Source organism: Telopea speciosissima, chromosome 2 (assembly GCF_018873765.1).
Source record: "Telopea speciosissima isolate NSW1024214 ecotype Mountain lineage chromosome 2, Tspe_v1, whole genome shotgun sequence".
In the NCBI taxonomy this organism is placed as follows: Eukaryota; Viridiplantae; Streptophyta; class Magnoliopsida; order Proteales; family Proteaceae; genus Telopea; species Telopea speciosissima.
The window spans coordinates 23,624,993-23,652,332 of NC_057917.1; the positions used below are offsets into that span (position 1 = coordinate 23,624,993).

At 40.1% G+C, this 27,340-nt stretch overlaps 1 protein-coding gene and 1 long non-coding RNA gene across 3 annotated transcripts in view; one reads left to right on the forward strand and one right to left on the reverse strand.

The window, feature by feature from the left end:
* Nucleotides 1-662: 662 nt before the first annotated feature.
* LOC122653245 (OVARIAN TUMOR DOMAIN-containing deubiquitinating enzyme 6-like) overlaps nt 663-27,340 on the reverse strand; it is a 59,535-nt gene continuing 32,857 nt past the window's right edge. The window contains exons 3-8 of one of the 2 annotated variants that reach the window (XM_043847213.1): nt 10,528-10,605; nt 2,009-2,087; nt 1,775-1,920; nt 1,613-1,678; nt 1,291-1,465; nt 663-1,019 (exon numbers count right to left, since the gene is read on the reverse strand). In XM_043847213.1, coding sequence (XP_043703148.1) covers nt 802-1,019; nt 1,291-1,465; nt 1,613-1,678; nt 1,775-1,920; nt 2,009-2,087; nt 10,528-10,605 — 762 coding nt within the window. In that variant the 3' untranslated portion in view covers nt 663-801. Of the gene's footprint in view, nt 1,026-1,290; nt 1,466-1,612; nt 1,679-1,774; nt 1,921-2,008; nt 2,088-10,527; nt 10,606-27,340 lie in introns of both variants that reach the window. The other variant, XM_043847212.1, reaches the window with a different exon arrangement.
* LOC122653246 lies at nt 4,842-20,724 on the forward strand. The gene is made up of 3 exons (XR_006331724.1): nt 4,842-4,854; nt 15,351-15,357; nt 20,528-20,724. It is a non-coding gene; the product is annotated as an uncharacterized LOC122653246 (long non-coding RNA).

Sequence of the window (27,340 nt, forward strand, 5' to 3'; positions counted from 1 at the left end):
TCCCCGTCAAACAAACGGACCTAAGAGATCAACAAATAACCCTAAGCCCTTCCCATAACATGGTTTGAATGCCCTAACACTTCATGAGGTCCAATAAATTAATAAATTTTTTTTAAAGATCATTATCTATCAATATGCACGTGCAAAAGCACTTTTCCTTGTACTGTTACATGTTTTTAAGAAATGGTAAATGGATCATTATCTATCAACATGCCCATGCAAAGGCATTTTTCCCAATATTTTCTTTTTTTGGTAAAATTCCAATAATGTAACATGATTTACCAAATGGTAAATGTTACAAGATTATTGTATGTAGAAACGTTCCGGAGCTTCTCAAAATTCATAGGCCTGTCTCACAGAGCAATAATAGTCTGAATTTGGGCCGTGAGTGTTCAAGCTTGGGCTCACCATAGGCACTTTGAGTGGGTGCTTGGGGGAACAGAAAATCACACAAATCATATGATCACCCAAACGAAACCAGAAAGAATAGCATGAGTGCACAAGTATATGTACTAGAATGGAGCTCCATCTTTTAAATAGATCCATAATCTTTAGGACAGTTTTCCTCCATCCATAGAGAGATGGTTCACCCACCATCCTAGGGTTTTCTTATGGTTCCAAAATACCTTCCCAGTAAAACCATTCCCACCCTCTCGTAACTAGGTCCTAATCTTTATAATACCAATACCCTTTTAGCATGTATATATAGTTCTTAATGACTTCCAACTCATCACATCAGTTTCTTTTCCACTACATTGTCATCCAGAGGACACCATCACATTCTCTATAGTTCTATTTTGCTCATTCTGCTGCCTTCCCTTTGCGTCTGCTGCTACTGTCCGTCTCTAATAGGTAGCAAACAATTGAAACCACATCATCTCCAAAGATACTATAAGCTTCAATCACTTGCAAGTAACTGAACCCCATTGACAAGACCATCTGCATGTTGCTGCTAAGGATAGTATCAGGCAAACCCCTCTCTGTCCTATATTTCACCTGGGACACACTACTTGATGGCCCTGTCACTATGCCCAAACATTTGTCAGAAAAATGACACGGGCTTGAAATTGACTTCTTAAAATGTTTCTTCTGTTTTTTTTTGGTTGGGGGGGGGGGTGGGGGTTGGAGGGTTGTCGAAGTGGTAGCGGTGGGTACGGGGTGAATTTCCAGATTAACAGGGGAATTCAAGCTCCATTCCCTGGGCGAGTTGGCTTCTGAACAAAGGAAGAATAATGTTTACCTTTCTAGTTCACAAAATTAAGGAAATAAAATTCAGTACTCAGTACTCACTAGTTCCCGAGGATGATGGCTCAGCGCTAGAAGCAGAAGACTCCCTGAAGCCAACCTGCTGTCTGGACTTGTCATTAGCAAGATACTCAGCCCTTGAAGCTTCCATCACCATGTGCTCAATTTCCTTCTCAGTGAGCTCAAGATCTGAGTAGAATCGTCCCTCAGCAAGAAGAGCCTGCTATTAGGCAACATTTAACAGTATAAGCAAATTCGTCACTAACATGTTACGTCTAATGCCCAATTTAATTCAACACCAACAAACTAGTTCACCACCCCATCCTTTATCTTAACACATGAGAACGAGAGAAGTCAAGGTACTTGCATTATCAATCTGTTGATCTTGCTGAGCTCTGATAGCAGCTTTCACTTGATCTTTATCAACGTTTGTCTGCAAACCAAACAATGCACAGGTTATTAAACATAAATGATTAACAAAAGGGGATACGAATGAAAAATTATTGGATAGCCATGTGAGAAGGCTCACCCCTCGGAGACTACTGAATCCAAGGCCTGCACCAATTGTCAATCGACGTGGATCAACAAGCGAATTGTAATGATTACTGAGATGATAACTTAGATGTATAGGAGGACTATCTGTATTGTAGCTACCATGAAAAATATTGATAGGTTCTGCATTAATGGATTAATAGTGAGCTGTTGCAATAACCAGATTCCACAAGAATGTCATAATAATCATTCATATCAAATGGATTGCCACCTGTGCTGTATGAATAAATATGGATAGGACGATTGTACATTTCAGATAGAGCCTGGATCTCTACATTGTTTCCATGCACCTGTCGCAATAAAAACATCCATTACATCCACACAAGTTAGTGAGGGCAAAGATAAGGGCGTTCATGACACAGCAGAAAAGGCATATCAGCACTCCATTAACAGCTTGGTAAAATGAATCTTGGATGGCTGCTGCTGAGATTCAGGACAGCCTTGGTCATACACCAAATAACCAGTCCTTACACCAAAATACTCATTCAGCTACACTAGATTCAATAACAGTGCAGCGAGAACAGGGAGACAAGGAACCAAATACACTTCAAATAAGAACTTCTCATTACGGCAACAGTTCTTTACAAAACTTCAGCAGGTTCTTTTGAACCATAAGTAACTTTATGAAAACTAATCCCGAACCAGGGAAATCCAGTGGGACATTAACTCAACAGGATTGCAGGAAACAGGAACCAGAGCCAGAAAACTAGAAAATTCAATAACTAGAGCAGAACAGTTCTGATGGGCCTAACCTTTAACCAAAGGGTCAGTCCAACCAGTAGAGAAGGCCAGTAAAGTTTGATTCAATTCTGACGGTCATGCAGATTTTCTACAACTTGGTTGGTTTGATTTGGGTTGTTTTGGTTCATTATCGAACCAGTTCTCTGACTCAAACTCAACCAGTGTGTGGAGAATTTGGGATTCCTGAAAATTAGGATTTTTTTGGGGCCATATGGTATTCTTTTCCCAGAATTTTATCCCCAGCTACAACTTTCCTATATTTTAGGAAACTGAAACTGCCATCTTTATGTCCCACGCATGGAGGAATTAGTGATGTAGATCCCATGACTGGCCAGCATTACCAAAGGAAGAAGAAGAAGAACCAAGCACCTGGACCAGCTCGAGCCAGCCTAGTAGGACCAGATCAAGCCAGCCCAGCAGGCCTTCTAGAAGACCCAAGATTGTACCCCACGATTTTGACAAGGCTGGTCTTTGACCAGTCAAATCCTATTTGCTTAGTTTCTAATTTATTAGTTACTAATTTGATTATTCCTGCATGTTTAGAAGGCTGGATTATAAAGCCTTTAGTAGTTTCTAATTTCAGCTAGTTTCTATTTTCAGTCAGTTCCTATTGTCATTAGTTGCTAAGTTTTAGTAGTTACTAATTTTCACTTTCTATTTTTGTAAGCTAGCCTAAGTAATTAAATAGGAAGCCTCTGTAAGAGCTTGACAATGAATTAATGAAAGAATTTTGGAGGCATTCCGTGCACTCGATTACAACAACAACAACACAGCCTTATCCCAACTTAATGGGGTCGGCTACATGGATCCAAAACACAAAAAAAATGAAAAAAGGATAATGAGTTTGAGAAAAGAGAGGTTGGAAATGAGATAAGAAATGCAAAATGGCAGACAAAATGAGTGATGTAAACTAAAAAAGAAAAAGAAGAGAAAGTTTACAATTTTGCTATTCCTTCCTTTTTAATTACCCATAGCACCATTCACCCAAAAAAAATTACCCATGGTACCTTTGGAAAATTCTGGATAGTTACGCTTTTGCCATTAAACCTTAAATCATCTCCATTATTTATCCACATGTATTACTACACGTGAGGGGGAGATTATGTACAGTACACTTGCAGACATTGCAGAAGCAGAACTTGCAGGAACATTTGTGGCAAAACATAGAAGATCAGTGTTTTCCACCATTGCTATTGGGTATCCTTTGTTATTGGGTTGAGTTTGCCATAAGGGGGAGATTGAAGTATTGAAGAGTATTGAAGATATTTGGTTGTTGCCTATTTGAGGACTTTCAGTTGGGTTGATTTTTTCCGCTGCTTGATCTTTTCTGCTGCTTGATTCATCTGCTCGCTACCCTAGTTACTTATCTTCAAGATTATTAGTCAGAGATTCATCACTGGACAGCTGTTGAAGATTGGTGAAAGTTTGCTGATAAAGTCTACCCAGGTTTTGAAGATCTATTTTTCAAGTTCTTAAAGGTTTTTTAGGAGCTGCATTCATCTGTCAAGCTGGATTCTGCTATAACTTAGTTTTTTCCCATTTCGTTCAAGTTGGGGATTAGTACCTTGTATGCGCCAACTTTAGGGGGAGTGTTAGCATTATTAGGAGTTCTTTTTTCTTTAGTTCAAGCTGGATCTTTTTTCTTTACTTATTTGGATAAGCCAACTTGAGGGGGAGTGTTGGAATATATAATCCAGAATACCGTGGGGGTGTTCTGGTCCTTTTAGGGTAGTTTTATTCCTATGTTATTAGGTTTAAGTGACTGCTTTTATAGAGTCAGCTAGTTAGGGGTAATTATGTCTACAGTTGGCTATGTGGGTTTTAGTCCCACATCGCCTAGTTCAGTCCTTTGTAACTTTCCCTTCTATTATAAATAGAGAGGCTTACCTATCAATGAGATAAGCTATTCCATTCTCTTATTCTCTCTTTTTGACCCACGGTTCTGCTAACAAGCATAACCATGGTTATATACAAAAGTGGTCACTTGTCATGCCCTATTAACCACACCTGCCACCAACGTTTTCTATCCCATGTCTTTTAACATTAAATCAATGGAATGTACTGCACATAGAGTCCAAAAGAGGCGGATCCTCTTACTCTGCTTGTTCATCAACTTCTCTCTAGCCTTTTTAAAGTTAGAACCGTTATCCGTCACAATTTGGATAACATTCTTTGGTCCTATCTCATCCACCACTAGCTTCAGTTCCTTATACAAGTATAATGCATCCTTTATATACTTCGATGCATCGACAAACTTCAAGAATACTGTCTTCCCATTGCAACTCACCATGAAATTGATAATGGACTGTCTAGTAGGTCCAGTCCAACCATCAGCCATAAGGATAACCCCATACATCTCCCACCTTGGCTTCAGACCCTCAATGTACTCTTTCAGCTCCTCTACCACCTTAGGCAAATATACATTATATAAGTCATGTAGTAAAGGCCCCTTCCATCCTGGGTTAGCCCTCCCTGCAGCGTCAAGGAATGCATGAGAGTATATTCCTTGTGCTACATTAGCTGGAATGCCATTGTATAACATGAACTTGCTTAAGGCTTTTCGTGCTTCCTCTTGTTTACCACCAAACACTTGCGGGATGGTTGGTTGGTAGGCATCTTGTTGCCTAAAAATAGATGGATCCTGCTCAAAAATGGGATCTGGGAAATGTAATCGTGGTCGGGTTGGGGGCCATAGAGTCTGTCTTTTGTCAGTGCTTCTCCTCCTCTCATCTTGTTGCACTGGTGCAGCTGAGCCAGATCCACCAGCTTCTCTTGCCTGCTCATATCTTCTCATATTCTCATAATGCAAACTCTGTCTACTCTCTGCCAAAGTCTGCTGATAAATTCTCCACTTAGCCTCTGATTCAAACTCACCAGGTGTATGCCTATATTCAATATCATCTCCTCCATGGATCTCTACACCAGGCCTCTCTAACATTGCCTCATCAAACCCTATTTGTTGTCTTTCCCTCTCAGCTTTCTTTGCTTGTCCTCCACTCAAGTGTTGGACCATAGCCACTTTCACTTGGCTTGAAACATTTCTGCATGAAGCAACGTCCTTACCTGTACCAACCAAATGTTGTTTCAACCTAATGGCTCCTCCAGATAGCACAACTTTCTACAATAGTTACACTTGGACTTGTTTTTATCCCCGGACATCAAGACTCCATGTTGCCATGCTATATCAACACGGTCCCCCATTGTATACCAAATGTCTTACTCTTTATAGTGTTACATAGAAAAACATGTATTAGTAACTATTAAAGACCTAAAGTAATGTATTAATGACTTGAAGTATTGTATTCGTAACCTATTAAACATAACGTTAAGCTACTAGAACCATCAAATAACTATCTCTTATTTATCCCCTAACCCTAGTATTATTTCTTAATTAAAAATAAAATTTAAAATTTTTATTAAAAATATTTATACCTTAAAAGTATAAAATATTATAATGTAATGATGTATTTGGCACCATTTGAAGTTGGACATTATGTACATATGTTGTGCATAATTTTCCAAAAAAATAGGTATTTTTCCTTAATATTATATATTTTTTTACAATTTCAATAATATATTTATTAATTCTGAAAATTAAAATAATTTTTTAATGGGTGAAAAAATAAAATGACTCCACGAGGCTGTAGAGCATCCAAAGTTGTCCAACATACATGAAAACCACTTTCAAATAATCACTATTCATCCTATTTTTTTCAATTTCTTTTTTTTTAAAAATAATTTTTTTTTCCAAAAAATATAATAAAAAAATAATAACAGAAAAAAAATTTCGGACTCCATCAAGTGATAGATCGTCCAAAGTTATATAACATATCTTAAAATGATATGAATCTACCAAGGATTGAACAAATTTTTTTGAAAAAAATAGATTTGGGGAAAAATAGTTTACCTCTGAAGAATCCTTCAAATTTGTGATGAATCTTGAATATGTGTAGTTGAATCTTCAAATCTGCAGTTGAATCACCTCTCCCGAAGTTCAAGTCTTGAAATCCACAGGTAAAATGAAGAAGCAGCTTCAAATGGAAAAGAAGAGAAGAGTTTTGGGAACTTTGGATAGAACTTGACCGAAATATGTCAAGTTCTGTCGAGTTAGGTAAGTAAATAAAGTGGTAGATGGATCATATAATGGGTCAACCCGAGATCTCGACCCGATATCCGAGATCTTGAACTTTTAAGTATCGTATTCCATCTTGTCTCGGCTTCTCAAAAAACCGAGAAACTCGCCGAGATCTCGCGAGTTCTCGAACTATGATCGTGAGATCTGAAATCAGATCTGGCAGATGTCTTAGTTGCAGGTTACTTCGAAAATTTGAATCTCACAGAAAGAGAGACTTCTGGCTATGAAACTTCCAGGTATGGATCGCCCAAGACAAAAGAACTTATGAATCAAATCTGAGAACCAATCGATGTGTGTGTGTAAGGATCCTATGATGGCTTTCCAGAATCTGGTAGTACCGCCAAGAAAGAAAAAACTCAGAAACCAAGGCTAAAATAGGAGATTTAGGGAAACAGGGATGCCATGGCGTTGGTCGATATGCACATTTCTCCAGCGCCAGGACGCCATGGCTACGCCATGACAACTATGATTGAGATGACTGCATTGAAGTTCGAAGCACACTTGAATTGGTCCTATGCATTAGGGGAAACAGGTCGTCAGCCGGATTACACAGGTTGAGGTAATCCGCATCGCAAATCCCTATTTTTTATTGTTCTATGTTGTGTTTATTATTGAAAGACCTAGACCATGAATGTAATCAGAGATTTAATTTATGTACTTACATTGTAAACTTAGCAAGTTGAGGCTTTAGACTAGTAAAATTGGGATGCGCAGCCAGTTAGTATATGCATGGTTTAAAGTATCGACCGATACGTATCTTTTTTGTAGAAACTAGTATGTCTCGATTGGTATCGTATGTATTGGCCGATATAGACCGATACGATACAACCGATACGATACGATACATATCGATACGCCCAGTAAAGGGTTCTATGGGTGGTTTAATACGTATTGGCCGATACAGCTCGATACATACCGATACGTACCGATACATTCCATAAAAAACCCATTTTCACTCAGACTCTATACAACTCCTATTCGAATGGGAAAATGAAGGAAAACTCTCAAGCAAGAGTCTAAAATCTTGCATTTAATCTTGGTTTTTCACACTTTTGGACTCAAAACTGAATCAAGGAGTGCTACAACATCATCCTTTGCATCATCCAATATTCTTAATGGCTATAAACTATTACAACATCTAAGAAACCTCATCTTTTAAAACAATTTCAATTTAATGCACTTGTTTAGATATACATTATTATCCATTTTAGTGTTTATGCATGACATATTGACATCTATTGTATATTGCTTACTTATATTGTTTTTTGTTCCAAAAGTGAATTTCCATGTGTAGCTTAACCATTTCTATGCGTATCTGTTGTGGTTGATACGTATCTCCGATACGATACGTCTCTTAAAATCACCCGACCGTTACTTTAAACCTTGAGTATATGTGCCAAGCAAGCAGTGCAATGTGAAGGACAACAGTATTTGTGATTGTGCATCCGTATGTGATGTAGATCTCACGACTGACCAAAAGAAGAAGAACCAAGGCCCATCGAACCAGCTCCAGATGGACCAGAACTGGACCAGATCAAGCCAGCCCAGCAGGTCTTCTAGAAGGGCCAAGAAAAGTGGCCAAAACACTGTTCACGTGAACAGTGTCACAGCCCATATTGCCTTGTGTGGGGATGCTTTTGGAAGATCTTGTGGGCCCATCAAATCCTAATGCTGCCATAGTATAGTTTCTATTTTCTGGTTATATTAGGTAGTTTCTAATTTATATTAGTTTCTACTTTGGTTATCTTTGTATGTTTAGAAGGCTGAGTTATAAAGCCTTTAGTAGTTTTTATTTTCATTAAGTTTCTAATTTCCATTAGTTGCTAAGTTTGTCAAGTTGCTGTTTTTTAAAGTTTCTAACTTTGTAAGCTAGCCTACTTCATTAAATAGGCAGCCCCTTATTGTAACAATTAGACAGAATTAATGAATGAAACTTTGAGGCATTCTTGCACTCGATTATGGTAGTAAAACCCCTGTTCAACAGCTGGGATAGCTGTGGGTGAGAGACCCAGGCTGAAAGAGCGATTCCCCTACCCCCCCCCCCCCCTTTTCTCTTCTATCTTCTCTTCTATTGCAATCAATCCTTTGTGCTGCTGTTTCTCTGTTGATCAATACAAGTGCTGTGAAGAATCCTTCGAAGGCTGCAAACAATCCCCAAACACTCCAAGTCTGTTGCTGCTGCTGCTGTACCCATCGATTGAAGACCTCTGCTGCTCATGCGAGTTGTCTCTCTGCTGCAACATCAGAGGGGGATATCTCCATATTCCTTCATCAAAACCTGCAGAGTTTTGGAGCATCACCTCACTCCATCACCCCCTCCATTCGATCCTCACTTCCACCCCATTCCACAGGCTGAAACCTTCTATTTTCATTAACTTTCAATTTTCATTCCACCCCCATAACTTCACTTCTACCCATCAGAACTTCACCAAACTTGCAGCAGAGCCCCCTCCCCATAGATCCTACACCCGATCCAAGTTAAAGCCAAAACTGGTGGCTAGTTTGGCCTGCAGAGAATTAGTTTCTATTTTGGGAGTTGCTGACATATCTTCCAATTCAACCATTAGAAACAAGTGAGACTTTCAGCCATGTTTCTCTGCCATACAACCAGCATTCGATACAAGTATGGTTACTTTCTCATGGCTGGTTTGATCCCTACTCACTAAGTTACTAAATCTGAGTTTACCTTCTATTTTAGTGATCTGTTGATATCTCAGCATCTACCCATCACTTGTGGCTGAGATTTTGAAGGTTCATTCAACTCAATAAGACCTACCTTTGATTGGTTCCCCAGCTCCATCTGAGTTTCTGAGTTACTAAATCTGCCGCTGGTTATTTTCTGGTTAATTTCAGTCTTATATTGTCCGCTTCTGTTGCTGTTATTCTTGCTGTAGCCAACTGATATGGTTATATAACGACCCTACTGTAGAGTGGTTCTTAATTAACCCCTTCTACATTAGTATGCGTGTGTGCCGGAAGTGAGACTGTTTCGTCAGTGTGATGAGCAACGAGATTGTGTTGTGAGTGCCATGACATAACGGTTGTATTTAGATTTTAGACAGTGCCATCGGTGTTGGGAATACCAAGGGAGTGTTCATAGGTGTGTTGGGATAAATTTGGAAAGAGTTTTGTGATCTTGATTCACCCCCCCCTCAGTGTCAACCTGTGGATATCAAAATCGTTGTGATGGCCTGAAGGCCTCACAAGCATTTATTCTGCAGAATCCTGTGATTGGCTTAGAAGAAAGCTTACACCATCGAACTAATAGGAAAGGAGAGCTTACATCATCCTATCAATAAGAAAGCTTCAATCTAAACTATTACATCATCCAGCGAATAGTAAAGCTTTAAACTGGCCTACAGACTTAACAACCAATAAGAGAAAGATAGCCAATTCAGACAAGAATGAAATATTCAATTCAAGATAGGCTTTACAACAAAACAAGAAAGAAAATAACTTATAGAAATCCTCGTAATTTATGTAATTAATAAATCCTGTATTCATACTCTCTACCCATATTTTAGGCCCATTAAAATGGCCTATCACAACGAAAACAAAGGCCTAACACATCTAACCCAACCCAAAATAAGCCCATTTTTCTGATTTATCTGCATCAGTAACTGACTTTAGACATTTCAATCTTGTTTCCACATGCGATTCTTGAGGAAAAAAGAGAAAAAATCCAAAAAGAAATTGGAAATACTGCTGCGAACCACCATATGAAGCTCACAGAATAATGTAAATATGTAATACATTGTCTACAACAAAAAATATATATATATATATATATTCAGCCAGTGTTCAAAAATACAGTAACGAACACAAAGGCAGCCAAAATAGAAGAGTAGTTGTACCTTGTCTCGCCTCTTCCTTTTACAATAAGATGTGAAACCTTCTGTTATAAATTGGGAGAAGTGATCCCTCTCCCTCTCCTGAATAAAAACAAACAGATATTAGAACATAATACTTGGAAAACTGAGAACACTTAGAACCAAAGCATAGTTATTAAACATAAAGCTGAATGAATTACCATCACAATATAACCAAGGTTTTAGATCTCGGTTTCGGTATTGGTTTCGCCAGGCCACAAAACCGAGATCTCAGCAAGATCTCGGCGAGATGATGTATTTTTTTTTTTTTAACTCGATGCAAGGTTTCGGTGGCCATATGGCCAAGATAGGGGCTGAAACTTGACATTCCCCCTATTTTAGGAATTTAGGCCTTCTAACCACAGTGGAACCATTAGTTTTTACAAATTCAAACCCAAAATGGTACTTTGACTACAGACCCTAAGTTGGTAGTCTACGGCATGCGTGAGGTCTACCCTAGGCTATTCCACAGTCCACACAATGTTTAGAACTCATAAATAATTAAAATAGAAGTGCAAGGCAACTTAATAAGCATTAGGAACTAAAACACATCAAACCATAAACCATTACATACTACATAATGATTGACTGATTGTTCATCATTTGTTGGAAACCTTTCCAAAGACATCGTCATATAGATCAAATAAATACAAGTTAGTAGCCTAGTATTGAAACGATGCCGGGCCGGATCATTATAATGACCACACTGGTGTTGTTGTTGTCGAATCAAGTTCTACTCTGATTGCATCACAAAGGCTGGCCATGACATATGGTTGTGGAAGTAACACTCGATGCACAACAACCCTATAAACCGAGTCATCAGAGTACTGGAGGCACCCTAACCTAGGGTATATATCTCTGAAACGTAAGGAACTCGATCGAGAGCCACCGCTACTAGATGGTGCTTGTAGAACCGGCACAGACATGTATGGCTGAGGGGCCGGGACCCCAAAAATACTTTCCACAAAACCTGACTCAATGTGTGAGTGTGACTGACCTTCATACTCATAGGCAGGATGATGAAGAGCCGGCCTGTCCAAAGCCCCCAAACTGACCATACCCAATATAGTGACTATACTAAGAACCGGTGCTCCCCGTCTCATATATGGATGGTGTATCATGTATGTCACTGCTCCCCATGATGAATACCACTCTCCATACTCATGCCTCCAATACTGTCAGTCAAGCTCCTGATCGTGTCTCCATGCTATCTTGCTGCTCCCCAGCTTGTTTTTTGGATTTGTGACCTTTTCGCTCTCTCTTGTAGACAGATCCACCATGGTCCTGATCCTGTGTGGCATGAGTGAATTGAGTCTCTCCTGTGAAGCGTACTGGCTCAGGCTCACACTCCGGCTCTGGGTCCGGGATGTGATACCTCTCGCGCATACCCCATAATCCCCATCACCCTCATCATCACCATCATCCCCATCACTACCATCACCACCATCACCCTCCGGGGCATCGGCCCAATCACCATCACCATCATCCCCATCAGCACCATCCCCATCACCATCAACCCCATCGCCTCATCAAATCCCCTCCGCATTTCTCCCTCAATAATTGTATAGAAAATCCATGGTTGTAGACAAAAGTGGTCACCTGTCTTGCTCGCTCGACCACACCCGCTACCAAGGATTTCTTACCCACATCTTTTAAGCATGAGGTCAACGCAATGGACAACACATGGAATCCAAAAAAGATGCATCCACTTGCTTTTTCTATTCATCAATTTCTCTCCCGCCTTCTTAAAATTACTCCTGTTGTCCGTCACTATTTGAACAACGTTTGTTGCCCCTACTTCGTCTACAACATCTTTCAACAACTTGTATATGTAATTTGCATCCTTTTTCTCCTTGGATGCATCCACTGACCGTAAGAAGACGGTCTTGCCATCGCAATAGACCATGAAATTGATGATGGACTGCCTAGTGGGTCCAGTCCAACCATCACACATAATAGTGACTCCATATTGCCCCCATTTCAACTTTAATGATTCAATGTAATCCTTAAGCTCCTGCACTTGCTTAGGCAAATAAACATTCATCATTTCCCATGGAGTGGGCCCCTTCACTCCCGTGCCAGCCCTCCCAGCAATGTCAATCATAGCCTGATAATATGGCCCCTAAGCAGCATTAGCTGGGATGTTATGATAGAAGAAGAACTTGGACATAGCATCACCAACTTTCGCTTTCCAACCACCCCATGATTGCTTTAGAGTTCTTTGTTTGGTGTCCTGTTGTCTATATATAAGGGGATCCAGTGAAAGAATCTCAATGGGATCATCAGGATTAAAGGGAGGAATGGGGATGAGGGTGGGGATTGGGATGCAACTTCCCTCACACTCTGGGCTCTCCTAAAAGGCAAATCCCCCCATCTCTGCTTCTTACTCCTATCCTCTGCCGGTCACACATCTGAAATAGCTGGTCTAGAACCAGAGCCATTTGCCCCTCTGCACATCTCTGTAGTCCTAATCATTTCCATCTGAGCTATCATTTGGCTATCAGCCAAGGCTTTTTGGTATTGTCTCCACTCTGCTTAAGTCTCAAAATCTTGTGGCCTATCCATGTACGCATCATCTTGTGGCTCTGGGTGTCTGAGTGTCTCTCTAAGACTGCCTCATTAAACTCTTGCTCTGCCCTTTCCCTTTCTGCCTTCTTTAATCTTCCTCCCTTCAATACTTTAGCCATGTTTTGTTGCACTTGTTTGGGAACTTGTGTGCATGTGGCCACATCCTTATACCCACCCACCAAATGCTGCTTTAATCTGGTATCCCCTTCAGAATTCAGCATTTTTCTGCAGTAGTTACATCTTGCCGCCTTCTTGTCATTTGACATTGGCTCTCCATGAAGCCAAGCTATATCTCCACCTCCACCTTCAGCCATTGTGCAGTAGTTTTATACTTCGGCACATTGTTAATTCAACAAACGGATGAAACAAGAATCATCACTTTCCATATTTAAATGCATTAACATTCAACATCATTTCAAAGTCCTAAGTTAATCATATAGCTATTTCCTATTTCCCCCTTGCCTCTTGTATTTTTTTCTTAATTAAAAAATAAGTTCTATAATTTTTTTCATAAATAATCATACCATAAGCAATACAAAATGGCAATGGATGAAACAAGAATCATCACTTTCCATATTTAAATGCATTAACAATGCTTTCATTACATTTAAATAATTTTCAAAACAAAACAGATTTTTTTTTACTATTTTTGGGAATTTTCTATAATTTTTTAACTATATTTCAAATTTCAGAAATTAAAATCATACCATAAGTAATACAAAATTATAATGGATGAAATAAGAATCATGCATTTCCATATTTAAATGCATTAATAATGCTTTCATTACATTTAAATAATTTTCAAAACAAAACAGAATTTTTTCCACTACTTTTGGGAATTTTCTGTAATTTTTTAAATATATTTTAAATTTCAGAAATTAAAATAATTAATTTACAAACTGAAAAAAATAATAATAATAAAAGGGACAACGTGAAGCCATAAATCGGCCAACGGTGTCCAACATATATTTAATTATGTTCCAAACAATGAGTATAAAGCATATTTTTTTCAATTTTTTTTTACAAAAAAATAAATAAATAATTTTAAAACAGAAAAAAAAAAAAATTGGCCTCCATTCCATAGATCGGTGGAGAATGTATAACATATAAAAATCTCATAGTCAACAAACAAGATCTAAACATGTTTCTATGAAAAATTTAGTTTTAGGGATGTATAGTTACCTTAGGTGCTTGAGATGCAACTTGGAGGAGATTTGGAGCTTCAATCTTCAATGTACAAGCTAGGATGAGGTGTTCAAGGAGAGATTTGTGGAAAAAAATGCAAAACAAACCCCAAAGAAGGTGTTTTTCCCTTCACAGCCGAGAGAGAGGCGAGACACAGAAAAACTCGTCAAAACTAGGTAAGTTTCATGTTTAAAAGGTGTATGGTTCGACCGAGATGAACCGAAACAAGATATCTCGGCAAGATATAGTATTATTTATATATCGCTGTCAGTCTCGTCTCGAGTTCCCACGAAACCGAGATTTCACCGAGATCTTGAACCATGAATATAACTACCTTAAGATCATACATAGAAACTTAAGATACAAAATATCCTGCAACCAAACAGGATCATAATTATCACCAATAACATTTTAACACTACATCTATGAGAAAGTAAATTCATTAACACATATGGTAATCTTCATTAAGAAGAAAAAGAAGATGGGGCAATGATCATCATATTCATAAGTTCTCTGAGTAAAAGCTATGCAGCCTGCAAAATAAAGTGCAGCTGTTGGATGTGGCCATTTGCCTAGGTTTTGGATATAGCCCCAAACCTTATGATACAAAGCTTCATATGAGCACAAACTCGGAAGTTAAAAAAAAAAATGGTAGATTTGGTGAATTGGACACATCCCACATCTACACCCATGGACCGTCTGTTTGATAGTCAATAAAAAAAAGAAATCTTAATTGTAAATTTAGTTGTGGACATTTCGGTTTGGTCCCGAAATAAAATATTTCTGCATTCTAAGTAGTTTTGCTGAAATATTTTGACAAAATTGTTCACAAAGTATAATACTATAGAAGGTAAATATCAACAACAACAACAACAACTCCAACTCAGCCTTATCCCAACTAATTGGGGTTGGCTACATGGATCCTAGCAAAGAAAATAATTTATAGCCCAATATTAAATAATAATCAGTAGAGCTTTGGTTTCCTATGCCAGCTAAAAATCTGCCACATGGCAGCTCAGTTCGGGCCCAAATTTCATGGACAAGTATACCTCAAGGTCTCCTGTTCGCATATCAAATTTCAGCCCAAACAGAGTTTGCCAAGAGGCAAAATAGAACTTTGAAGAAAAGACTTTGGGAGAGCAAAATATTGGGTAGAGTACCAGTACGCATGCACAGACATACATGAGGATGCATGGCAATAAATGGGAGGGAATTTGATTGAAATAGGCTCTGAACTTTGATGTGTGGCTAATCCAAACCTTGTCCTTTATATCCAATAATAAGAATAGCCATATCACGGTCCATGTGGCATAATGATAGTGAGCAGTGCAGGATCCCATTCGAAATGGAGTAGCACAAAGACCCTTTCGCTTATTCAATAAAGTTATCTTTTCAGAAATCTTGAATAAAACCCTTCAATAAAAGTACTGGTTGGATACCGCAAAAACCCTTGAATGGGCCACAAGCTGAATATATTGAAGCTTAGTTTTAAATGGGATTTTCATTTTACCCAACTAAATTTAACAGAGTTGACCCAAATCAAAGAGATTTCATCTTCACAACTCCTGTTTTAAATGGCTGAAATTACTGAAATGCTCAAAGAACGATTTTGGTAAAACAAATGGGCCAAAATAAAATGTTACAGAAGTTGATGGTGAAGTAGAGATCTCAACCATGTTAGATGTATTAAAAGTGAAGATGGTAAAGTACTAATAAGGGATAAGGACATTAAGGAGAGATGGAAAGATTATTTCTACAGCCTACTAAATGAAGATACTTCAAGTAATAACTGTCCTAGAAGACTGCATTACCCATCAAGACACCACAAGTCATAGATATGTAAGAAAGTTAGGGTGTCTAAAATAAAAGAATCTTTAGGAAGATGAAAGTAGGTAAGGCACTAGACCCAGATGAAGTCCAAAAGAAGTGTGGAAGAGCTTAAGAATCTGTGGTTTATATTGGCTAACCAAATTGTTTACTAGGATTATGAGCATAAGGAAATGTCAGATGAATGAAGGATAAGCATTGTGGTTCCGATTTACAAAAATGAAGGTGATACTCAAAGCTGCAATAACTATAGAGGCATAAAACTAATGAGTAATACTATGAAATTATGGGAGAGTAATGCAAGAGTAGACCTGTAACAGTAGCTCAGACCTAATCTCACAGCAGGATCTCAAGAAACAGTCAAAATCAACCTTCTCAGACGAAGGTCAAACTTGCGATTGCTACACAAAGAATAATAACACCCTTCAGAAGATGAGAGTGATTGGATAAGTAATTTGAAAGTAATTAGAAAATCTCGGAAAAATAGAGAAAAATAGTCAAACTAAAATTAAATAAATCAGACCACTAGATTTTTCTCAAATTCAGTTTGAGTTCTATCCTTGATATGAGCTCACAAACCACCAGATATTGAAACAGATCACATGGCTAATTAGGGAGTAATTAGATCAACAGGAAATCTGAAACCAGAACTCACTGAGTCGGAGTGATTTTGAAGTAGCACACTATTCGGTAATCAGAAGGCCACAAAATCCAGGTCGAGTTTGCCCTGGGGTAGGTCTTCAATCCCACAAAGTTTGGGTGGAATCAGATCAGGGGTTTAAGATTAATCAAGAAAACACTATGGGCTAAAATCAAGTAGAAAACATAGTATGGGGTAGAACAATAAACCTGAAATTAAACTCTGGTTTAATTGGTGTCGAACCAGGTTCGGACACTTATTTATGCCTGTTGCACAAAGAATGATGCTCAAGGGAAATCCTCAAACACTGCAACTTTCAAGCTAGACTAGGCTAGAAAAAGATTAAAGAAAACGAAGATGCTGTGCCCGGGTTTCTTGATCTCTTCTTTGATCAGAGAATACTTTTTTCCATCCCTTTACATGGGCACCAGGGCTCCAATTTATACAGATTTCACTTCTCAATCTTCTTTCACCCACCTTCCGGATTTGTCAGATGGCTTTCCTTCTATGAAAGATCGTCCCCTTGTGCTCGGATTAGGAAACCCTTCAAAAGCGGGATCCTCCCCTTGTTCCCCGGGAACTGGAACCTTCCCACACATGGACTGCCGTTATCAGTTTCCATCCGCCAGGGTGTTCAAAAATAGATCTTGTTGACGTGTCTAGGCCAATATAACTGCCTTGTTAGTGGTCTGATTTATTTTGGTTGTGGGGCGGTTACTTGCAATCCAAGCCATTACACGTGTCAAGCTCAGATTGGGTAGATAAAGTATGGTGTATCATTTGCACCCTACTCCCCTTACCTGGAATGAGGTATGGGGAGAATTATCCATTCATCACGTGCAGCGGCATTTCGGCCTGTGTGCCAGGTTAATTGCGATCCTCGCCCGTCAATATATCTCAGTGATGATCGGTTTATGTTGCTTAATGCCCGGCAGAACTGGGTACCGATCATGTGTGCGAATTACTTCCCTTTTTGAATTGCATTTCTCTCCTGTTCGATTTTACCCTCGAGTATGGAACGAGAGTCTCCATAACCGCACCGCCATTCGCCGTTGTTTGCACGTGGGTCCGAAATATCTTCCGGATTTCACACCTTTTGAAGGAAGTTGAAAAGATATCATAAAGTTTGAATTTAAACCTCTTGCTTTCCCGGCGTTTTCCTTGTCGAGGGAGCTTACCTCATTCTCTCTAACACGCGCTTCTTCCATCTTTTCCTTTCATCCTAACCATCCAATTAAAATCACTAGGTGGATCAGGAGCCTCCATTCCTTCCCCAAGGGTATAAGGTGTCCTAACTTTCCGAGGCTTCTCTTCTCCATCGTCTTCGAGTTCTTTGAGCCTGAAAATCTCCTGATTCTCTACCTTCATTCCATCTTTGAAGCTATCCCATTCTGCGTTTTTTCTTCAACTACACTTCTCTTACTCAAGTAAGTTCTCTTTCCTTTACTTCTACCGTTGATTTCTTTCTCCTCCCCCCTTTTTTTTATTTTTGAGAGATGTCGAGCTCTAAGAGAACTCCGGTTCCTAAGTCCGACCTGGATGTAGCTTCTTTGTTCAAAGCATAGTTGTCATGGCGTCGCCATGGCGTCCTGGCGCTGGGGGAAAGGGCATATCGAGATCCGCCATGGGTATAAATATCGAGCGATATGGTTTCCATGGCGTCGCCATGGACGCCATACCACGATATATGGGTATGTCGACCGATATTTGAACATTTAATGTATAAAAGTCAGGTTTATATATTTTTTTTTTTAAAAACGATTTAATAACTTAGATGCTTTTTCGTTAATGTGTATTGGAGGTGTAACTTGAAAGTTAGCAATACACATTATCATAAAACTTAAAAATATTAAACATAATAACTTATACGGTTATACCCTAATGGGGGAAATAGAAATAGAAATCGCAAAAGGAAAATCGAGAGGAGAGGGATCGTGACTCCGGCAACGGTAACTTCCTCACTTCCTGCAACTCTCGAGTCTCGGCAGCCTTCGAACAAGTTCGAAGTTCGAACTTCTCCAGTTCTCCGGCAATCTCCAGGACTCCAACTCTCCAAGTAAGTAAATTTTTATTTTTTTTTTAATTTGGATCTTCTTCCTCCTCCCAGGCAGACCTCGTCTTCTTCTTCTTAACTTCTTCTTCTTCAGTTCTTCTCCTCCCAGCCTCCGGTAGTGATTACAGCCAGTAGTATCGTTTTTTTTTTTTTTTTTTTTTCTCTTGCCTTGCTTCCTCCTCCCAGGCAGACCTCTTCTTCTTCTTCAGTTCTTCTCCTCCCAGCCTCCGGTAGTGATTACAGCCAGTAGTATCGTTTTTTATTTTTATTTTTTCTCTTGCCTTGCACAGCCACATTTACACACACAGTGACAGGGAGAGAGTCGAGAGACAGGGGGGGGGGATTTATTTCAATTAGTAGTCCTCGACTCCTCTCGGTTTTTATTTTCTTTTTTCTTTTTTCTTCTTTGCTTGTACAGTCACAGAGACAGGGACATAGTCGAGAGACAGAGGGGGGAGGGATTTATTCCAGTCAGTGCTGTAACCATAGCCCTCTCGGTTTTTTTTCTTTTTTCTTTTTTCTTCTTTGCTTGTACAGTCACAGAGACAGGGACATAGTCGAGAGAGAGGGGGGAGGGATTTATTCCAGTCAGTGCTGTAACCATAGTCCTCTCGGTTTTTTTTTTTTTTTCTTTTTTCTTCTTCTTGCCTTGCAACTAGCTTGCTTACAGTCGCAGACCTTGGGACTTCTTGCCTTGCATTTTTTTTTTCTTCTTCTTGCCCTGCACAGTGCACACATACACACAGTGTCACACAGAGACAGGGAGAGAGTCGAGAGACAGAAGGGGGGAGGGATTTATTACAGCCAAACTATCTCCGTTTTTTGTTTTTTTTTTTCCTTTTTCTTGCCTTGCAGTTGCAGGGTTGCACAGTCACAGAGAAGGTGTTTGTTTTTTATTTTTTCTTCTTCTTACCTTGCACACAGGCACACAGCCACAGGCCCACAGCCACAGGCCCACACATACACTTACACACACACAGACAGGGAGAGAGTCGAGAGACAGGGGGGGAGGGATTTAATAGTTATTACAGCCAGTAGTCCATCACCATTCACTGATTTCACTCACAGTCTCAGTCACAGACTCACAGTGTCACACACACAACAGCAGCAAGCACATATTCAACTCCATAATTTCAGTTTTTTTTTTCCCCTCCATCCATTAATGTTAATCTGCTAAAAACCAGTACTTGGATTTGTGTTTTGACTGTTTTCCATCCTAGTTCAGCTTAATGTTAATATGCTAAAAACCAGTTTAATTGTTTTTTTTTTTGTTTTGTTACCTTTGTAGTCTACTAGTGTCTTTCACTCAACTAATGGATGGTTCTACACCAATTAGTAGTGGGGGTGAAAATATTGTAAGTACTGGAGCTACTCCAGGATATGATCCAAGCAAAGACCCAGCAAGAAAGGCCAAATTAAATGACCCTGGGTGGAAGTATGGGTATTGGCCAGATCTAACAAACAAGAATGTTGTTAAATGCACCCTTTGTGGCAAAGAAATGAGTTGTGGAATTAAAAGATTGAAGCAACATTTGGTGGGTGGATATGGAGACGTTATTAAGTGTACCAAGACGAATGATTCTATTTCTCAAGTGATGAGGGAAGCTCTAAATAAAAAAAAGAAGAAACAAATTACAGAAGTATTGGATGATGATGCTGTAGAAGTTGGAGGGCAAATACAATCAGAAGATACACTAGAAGGACAATCCCAGACTCCTACAGCTACTAGGGTGGCTCCTAGCTCTGGGACAATTGCTAAGAAAAGAAAGGTTACTCAGCCTCAAGTAAGGGGTCCCATGGATGCTCATGTTAGACGGACTCCTGAGCAAGTAGTCAATGAGAGGCATAATAGTAGTTCTACTCAGACTACTATAGAGAACCGTTTTAGGACACCAGAACAAAAAGCCAGAGTTGATTATCACATTGCTAAGTGGATGTATCAGCAAGGTATCCCATTCAATGCTATTAAGGCAAGGACCTTTGAGGTGATGTGCGAGTCTATTGCACAATATGGTTCTGGATATATTCCACCTTCATATCATCAAGTGAGAGTGCCATTGTTAAGAAATGCTGTGAATGAAACTACGAGAGATGAAGAAAAATATGAAGAGTATTGGAAGCGTATGGGTGCACTCTTATGTCCGATGGATGGACGGATAAACGGGGAAGGCACTTAATTAATTTTCTCGTTAAGCTGTCCGAGGGGACTTATTTCATGGGATCCGTTGATGCATCTGGTATGGTTTAAAGTGCACAAATGCTATTCGAATTGCTTGATAGCAAAATTGATGAGATTGGTGAGGATTATGTCATTCAAGTTGTGACTGACAATGCTTCAAACTATAAGTTGGCTGGTAAAATGCTTATGGAAAAGAGAAGAAAGCTATACTGGACTCCTTGTGCAGCCCATTGTTTAGACCTGATGTTGGAGGATATAGGTGGTCTGAAAGACTTAAAGAATGTGATAGGTAAGGCAAAAAAAATAACCACCTTCATCTACAGGCACACACGTCTTCTTGATGCAATGAGGAAAAGAACTGGACAAAAGGATCTTGTGAGAGCTGCAGTTACTAGATTTGCAACTGCTTGTTTGACATGTCAGAGTTTGGTTAAGCATAAGGATGCATTGAAGCATTTGTTTATTTCTGATGAGTGGAAGGGTTCCAATTTGTCAAAGACAGAGGCTGGAAAGAAAGTGGAAGAAACGGTGTTTGCTGTACCATTTTGGAACACTGTGGAAGATTTTATTAGAGCATCGAAGCCACTTATTGTTGTTTTGAGGATTGTTGATGGTGATGAGAGGCCTGCTATGGCTGAGGTTTATGTTGCTATAGAAGAGGCAAAAAAGAAAATCCGTGAACATTTAGCACATAAAGAACGGCTGTGGAAGAAAATTATAAATATCATTGACAGGCGTTGGGAGTGTCAGATGGAGCGTCCATTGTATGGAGCCGCACTATTTCTTAATCCCGGAAAATTTTTCATGTTCAAGGAAAGTGAAGATGGCGAACTGATTGCCAATCTACACATCTCATTGATTGATGTCATGACCAGACTGGTGGATGACCCTGCTATACAAGACAAGATAACTTTGCAAATTGATGATTATAGATTTTCAAAGGGTTCTTTTGGGAGGGATATGGCGATTAGACAACGGACAACCATAAATCCTAGTAAGTAACTTAGTATTTTTAGTTTGTACCTACTTTGTATGCTACTATGTCTATGATGTATTACTATTAATTCAGTTTTTTTATTATATTTTTATAGTTACTTGGTGGAGTACAAATGGAGGTCGTGCTTTTGAGCTTTCAAAGCTTGCATGACGCATATTAGGCCTCTGTTGCTCTTCTTCTAGTTGCGAGCGCAACTGGAGCACATTTGAGTTTGTAAGTATTAACTTACATGATTACATTTACATTTAATTTATTTTTTAGACTTTTTTTTTCACTTTTGTTATGTCTTTTATTGAAAAATGACTTTTTTGTTCTCTCTTGTTTATGAATTCAGATTCATACCAAGAAGAGGAATAGACTGGAACATTCTCGTTTGAATGATCTAGTCTATGTTCAATACAATAGCCGCCTCCAACAAAAGGTTTCAACAAAGACGTGAGCTGGAAGGCAAAAACAAAAAATATGATCCACTAATTCTTGATGAGCTGGATTGGTCTAGTGAGTGGATGGTTACCCAGCCAGTGGAAGATTTAGTCCATCCCAATGATGATCTCACGTGGGAGGATGTTGGTAGAGCAATGGGGGCATCGATTGAAGCCCCCATCCGACCAAGGAGAACTCAAGCATCAACCTCTAGAGTCAATGTGACATATTCACGCCGTGGACATGGTAGAGGGAGAGGTAGCTCAAGGATGGCTAATGTTCAGGATGACTCTGAACCAGATGAAGACAAGGAAGAAGAGGAAGATGATGTGAATGACGACGAGAATGCCGTAGATGACTATGATGGTGTCGAAGAGCCACGACAAGAAAATCTGCCAAATGCAGATCTTTTAGATGAATATGATAATTAATTAGTTTTGGACCTTTTGGATATTGTGGATTGTTTAAACTTTGAAGTTTGAAGATTAGTTAAGGACTTAAGGTTATCTATATTTGGTATTTTGGTTGATTACTTGACTTTAAATTTTGATCTTTGATTACTATTATACTATATTCAGTTATCTATCTTAAATTATTTTTTTGCTTTTGAATACATAATTTCCTCTCCTCTTTCATCAAATTCATATATATTAATATATACCTATTACTTTGTTCAGGTTGCTTTGCTCCAAATCACACACACTGAAAAAAGACTATTGCTATCAAGCTTCAGTAAACAGGTTAGCCACTTAGCCTATCATTTGATTTTTACTATTGCTTTCAATTATTTGATAGGCTAAACTATATTTTCATACTTTCATATACACTAATGGATATTACACTTTCATGAATTAAACCATAATATATTAGTAGTAGTGTAGTACACTTTCATGTTGATTTTTTATGTTATAGGACATTTATTATAGCATACTAAATGACATTAAAAATAGAGAAAATAAAAAATAAAACATGGTCGACATGCTCGCCATAGCGGGCGACATGTCGATATATCGTGACGCCGTGACAACTATGGTTCAAAGAATCCGAGGAGTTATACCATGGGGAAGGTGTTAGGAGAACCAGGGTGGTTCCACCTAGGTTGTCTGAGGAGGTTATCGCAGTTCCTAGGGTTTCTGCCTCTGTTCAGTGGAGTACGTTTGGTGTTTCCGCTGGTACTTCCGGTTGTATTCCTCCGAAAAAACCTTTGGCTTCCCTAGGGAGGAAGGCTCACCATATTCGCCAACCTCAAGTTGATCCTACCATAGGTAAAGGGGTGGATGAAATTCACTCAGTACTGACAGTGTCCAATGTTGTGGGGATCCGAGAGATTTACTCGATCCCAGAGTCTGTTGACCTCAGGGTCGCCTATCCCGAGGACAGATTAAATATTGAGCATCCCAATGAGATTGGCCTCATCTTGGATGCCTTTGAGGCTGGCTTCCGTTACCCTCTTCTGGTATTCGTTTCCTGTCTTCTTAAGCATTATGGAGTTGCCCCCAGCCAGTTGGTCCTGAACTACTGGAGATGTGTCGGAGCCTTCATTCTTAGATGTACTCGGTTAGGTAGACGTCCCTCTCCTGCCTTGTTCATTAGATGTTTTCTACTAAATTCGAACAGTGGTCACCCTGGGTGGTATTACTTCCATCAACGCGACATTCCTATATGGGCAAAATCCCTACCTCTATCTATGCTTGGAAACAAAGGTTCTTTTGGGCTTCATACGTGGGACCCAGGTTCCCCAATACATGGGGTTTTCCGACCACCTTTGCTTGGAACAAGGTCCCAATTCTCGAATGACGAGGATTTATCCACCTTGGAAATGATGGTGAATACTCCGGGGCCTGTGGAACTGGCCGATATTGACGCTCTGGACATGTCCGAGTTGGAGAGGGATAAGCACCCTTGGATTTTGTCTCTTTTTACTGTCTTCTCCTTATTTATTTTTACTTTGAGCTAACCCCTTCCTCTCCGTTCGGTGCAATGGATTTCGATTTGAGTTCCCTTGCTAATTTCATGGAGACGAAGAATCTCCAAGTTACCAGGGATACGGTCGTCTCCCCCCTGCCCCTGGATAAGAAGAAGAAAAGGAATGAACCTCCAACCGAGCAGAAGAAGGATCCTCGAGTAAGGAGCTTAAGAAGAATGTCCCTCCCCGGGCCTCTGGGGGCCATAAGAATCAGGGCCAACATCTAAGTAAAAAGAAGGCATCCTCTTCATCCGATCATACTGTATGGGGGAAAGACTCTCTCACAGTCCTTAACGGTGCCTCCTTGTTGGAGGTTACCAAGAAAAATAAAGGTAAGGAGAAGGTTTATTTGGATCTATTAGTCCCCAAGTGGTCGGTACGAGTTGACCAGAAGGTGATCGGGGATGCTGAAGCTGCTGAGAATCTGGCGTTGACCTGCATTCCCCCAGCTGACCGGGATGCCCTCTCGGATATGGAGGATGATGCGCTGGAAAACACCGCCCTCGCACGGGCCTATGAGGTGACGCTTTCTTCTACTGAAGATTTTCGTGATCTTAGTTTATCTTTACTAACTTTTCCTTATTCCAGGCTTTGGCTTTCGCTTCCGGGTTGGTGTAGCGGAAGAGGAAAATTGCCTCTGTGTACAACCAACTAGAGAAGGTTTACAAGGAGCTGAAGCGAACCTGTACTAACAGGAACGAGCAAATATACTCTCTGGTTGCTAACGTAAAATTACTAACGGAAGGAAAGATGGTCGTGGAGGCCTTTGCGATGGCGGATAATGGTCTTGCAGCCGCCGAGAAACGTATTAAGGCCCTCAGCCTATCCAATAAAATGGTTGAGGAAGAGCTAAGTAAGAAGACCCAGCTGGTTGAGAGTCAGAAAATAGAAATTGCAGATTTGAAGTCCAAGTTAGAGGATGCCGGTACCAAGGCCGTGGAGGCCTATCTTTGCTCGGAGGATAACACCAAGGAGCACATGAAGACTGCTTCCAAGATTTTTCTGCAGGTTGCTCACTCTATCTGGGCGCAGGTGAAGGAGAAGGAGCCTGATTTTGATTTCCAGGGTATGGCTGAGGGAGAATATATGCTCGTCTGGTTGAAGTCTAGGGCCTACATCCCCACCTCGAATAGGGGAGAATTGGTAATTCTGGTACCACGTCCTCCCTCAAGGACTATAAATGTGGCGAACACCAAGGCTGGGGGGTCTACCTCTACTGCGGAGGCTGAACAGACCATCGCCGAGGACACAGAACAGGTTGGGACGGTTGGGAAGGAATCCAAGCACAGCACTGAACAAGCTGTCACCCCACCAAATGGGACCTCCTCCTCGTCACCTGTGGATGAAGCAATGCCAACTTCTGACGCTCAGGATCCAAAGGATTCTGCTTTAGTTTAGCTCCTCTCCCTCTTTCTTTATTGTTTTGGGCATGTTCTCTTGTTATTTTGCACCTGTAATTCATCGTGCATGTCTTTAATGAGAAACAATCATTTTCTGGGCTTCTTTGTTCTATGCTCGTCTTCAGAGTCACATTCTCCGACCATGACCTTCATGTTTTGCATGTAGGGTTATTCCTCCATGCCCGGTATCATACAACCTGACGCTATGGAGCGAGAGAAGGAATTGCAAGCTCGGATAACGATGTACGCGAACTCAAACGCTGCCCTATTGAAGTTCAAATCTCGTCTTGAGGATGAATTAGACTACTACAAGTTAGTTGAAAGTTGGGGGAAGGATCTGCTGGAAAGGTTGGACTTCTCTTGTGATATCATAGACAATGTTGTTGACTATCTCTGGGTTGAGAAATACGCTGCGGCGAACCTTACCATCGAATATCTCTTGAAATCGGCGGTCTTCTAGTGCTTTTGTGAAGATAAGGCTTTAGAAGGTGCCCAGTGCCTATATAATAAAATAAAGAAAGCTGCCCCCTAATTTAAGTGGGGGAAGATCAATTTGGGGTTCGATCCGAGAATTCCCGTGCAAGAGGTGAGGTTGGACCCGTCTTCTATTTCGGTGCCCTTCTTTCCTCCTCCCGAGAAAGCTCCAGGACCACTGCCCCCCAATCCTCGGCGCCTAAGCGCCTATAATTGTAATTGTCTGTTGTGTTTGGCCAAGCGGTAATAACTGGCATACTTAATTTATGGAATTTTTATCCTTTTGCTGCTCAGTATTTGTCTGGCTCACAATGCTCAGTTCTCTAACTTGGTTAGGAGGAAATCATTTCTTGTAGTGCCTGTCACCCTTTGGAACGAAAGTCGCCTTTATGGTTAGAAGATCTTTTATGTGATCTTGGTTTCGTCCCCTGGGTGCCTTGTTTGCAAATTGCAATGCAGAACATTTATTATCTAAGCCCTTTTTAACGCTTCATTTATTACGCTATTAATGGGACTCAAACAAAAGCTAAACTATCGCCTCCCTTCTTAAAGCTTTCCACAGATTTTGAAAAGCGTAGGTGCAATGGGGATTGGGGACCTACCGTGTGGCCCCTGGCAGTTACTTCTCTTAAATCCGAGATATTGCCTTTTTGGATTTTCTTTTGATCTAGACTGTCCGTTCCACCATAAATAGTAGTTTTTCCTTCTTCTTTCCTTACCATACTCCGCTTCTTCCCTTTGGAGCGAAGCCATGGACCTTCTCTATGGGTTTCTTCCATACGCTTCTCTTGACGCCCTTTTATTTCTTTGGTGCTGCGACTGTCGTTGCTTCTATGACTATAACGGATGCCATTTTTTGGGTGCTAACCTTCTGCTTGAGATGCTGTTTTTGGCTCCGATCTTTAATCGACATTTGCCCTTACAGTTTCGATCTTCAATGGACACACGGTGTCTTTTGCAGTTCAAGCCGGAGGGCTACCTCTTCGTGTGGTGTGCCCGTGTCAATGCTTGGAGCGATCATGCTATCACGGAGAGTAGAGTCTTGAGGGAACTGTTTCCTGCCTTCCCTAACCTCCTCGGAGTTCG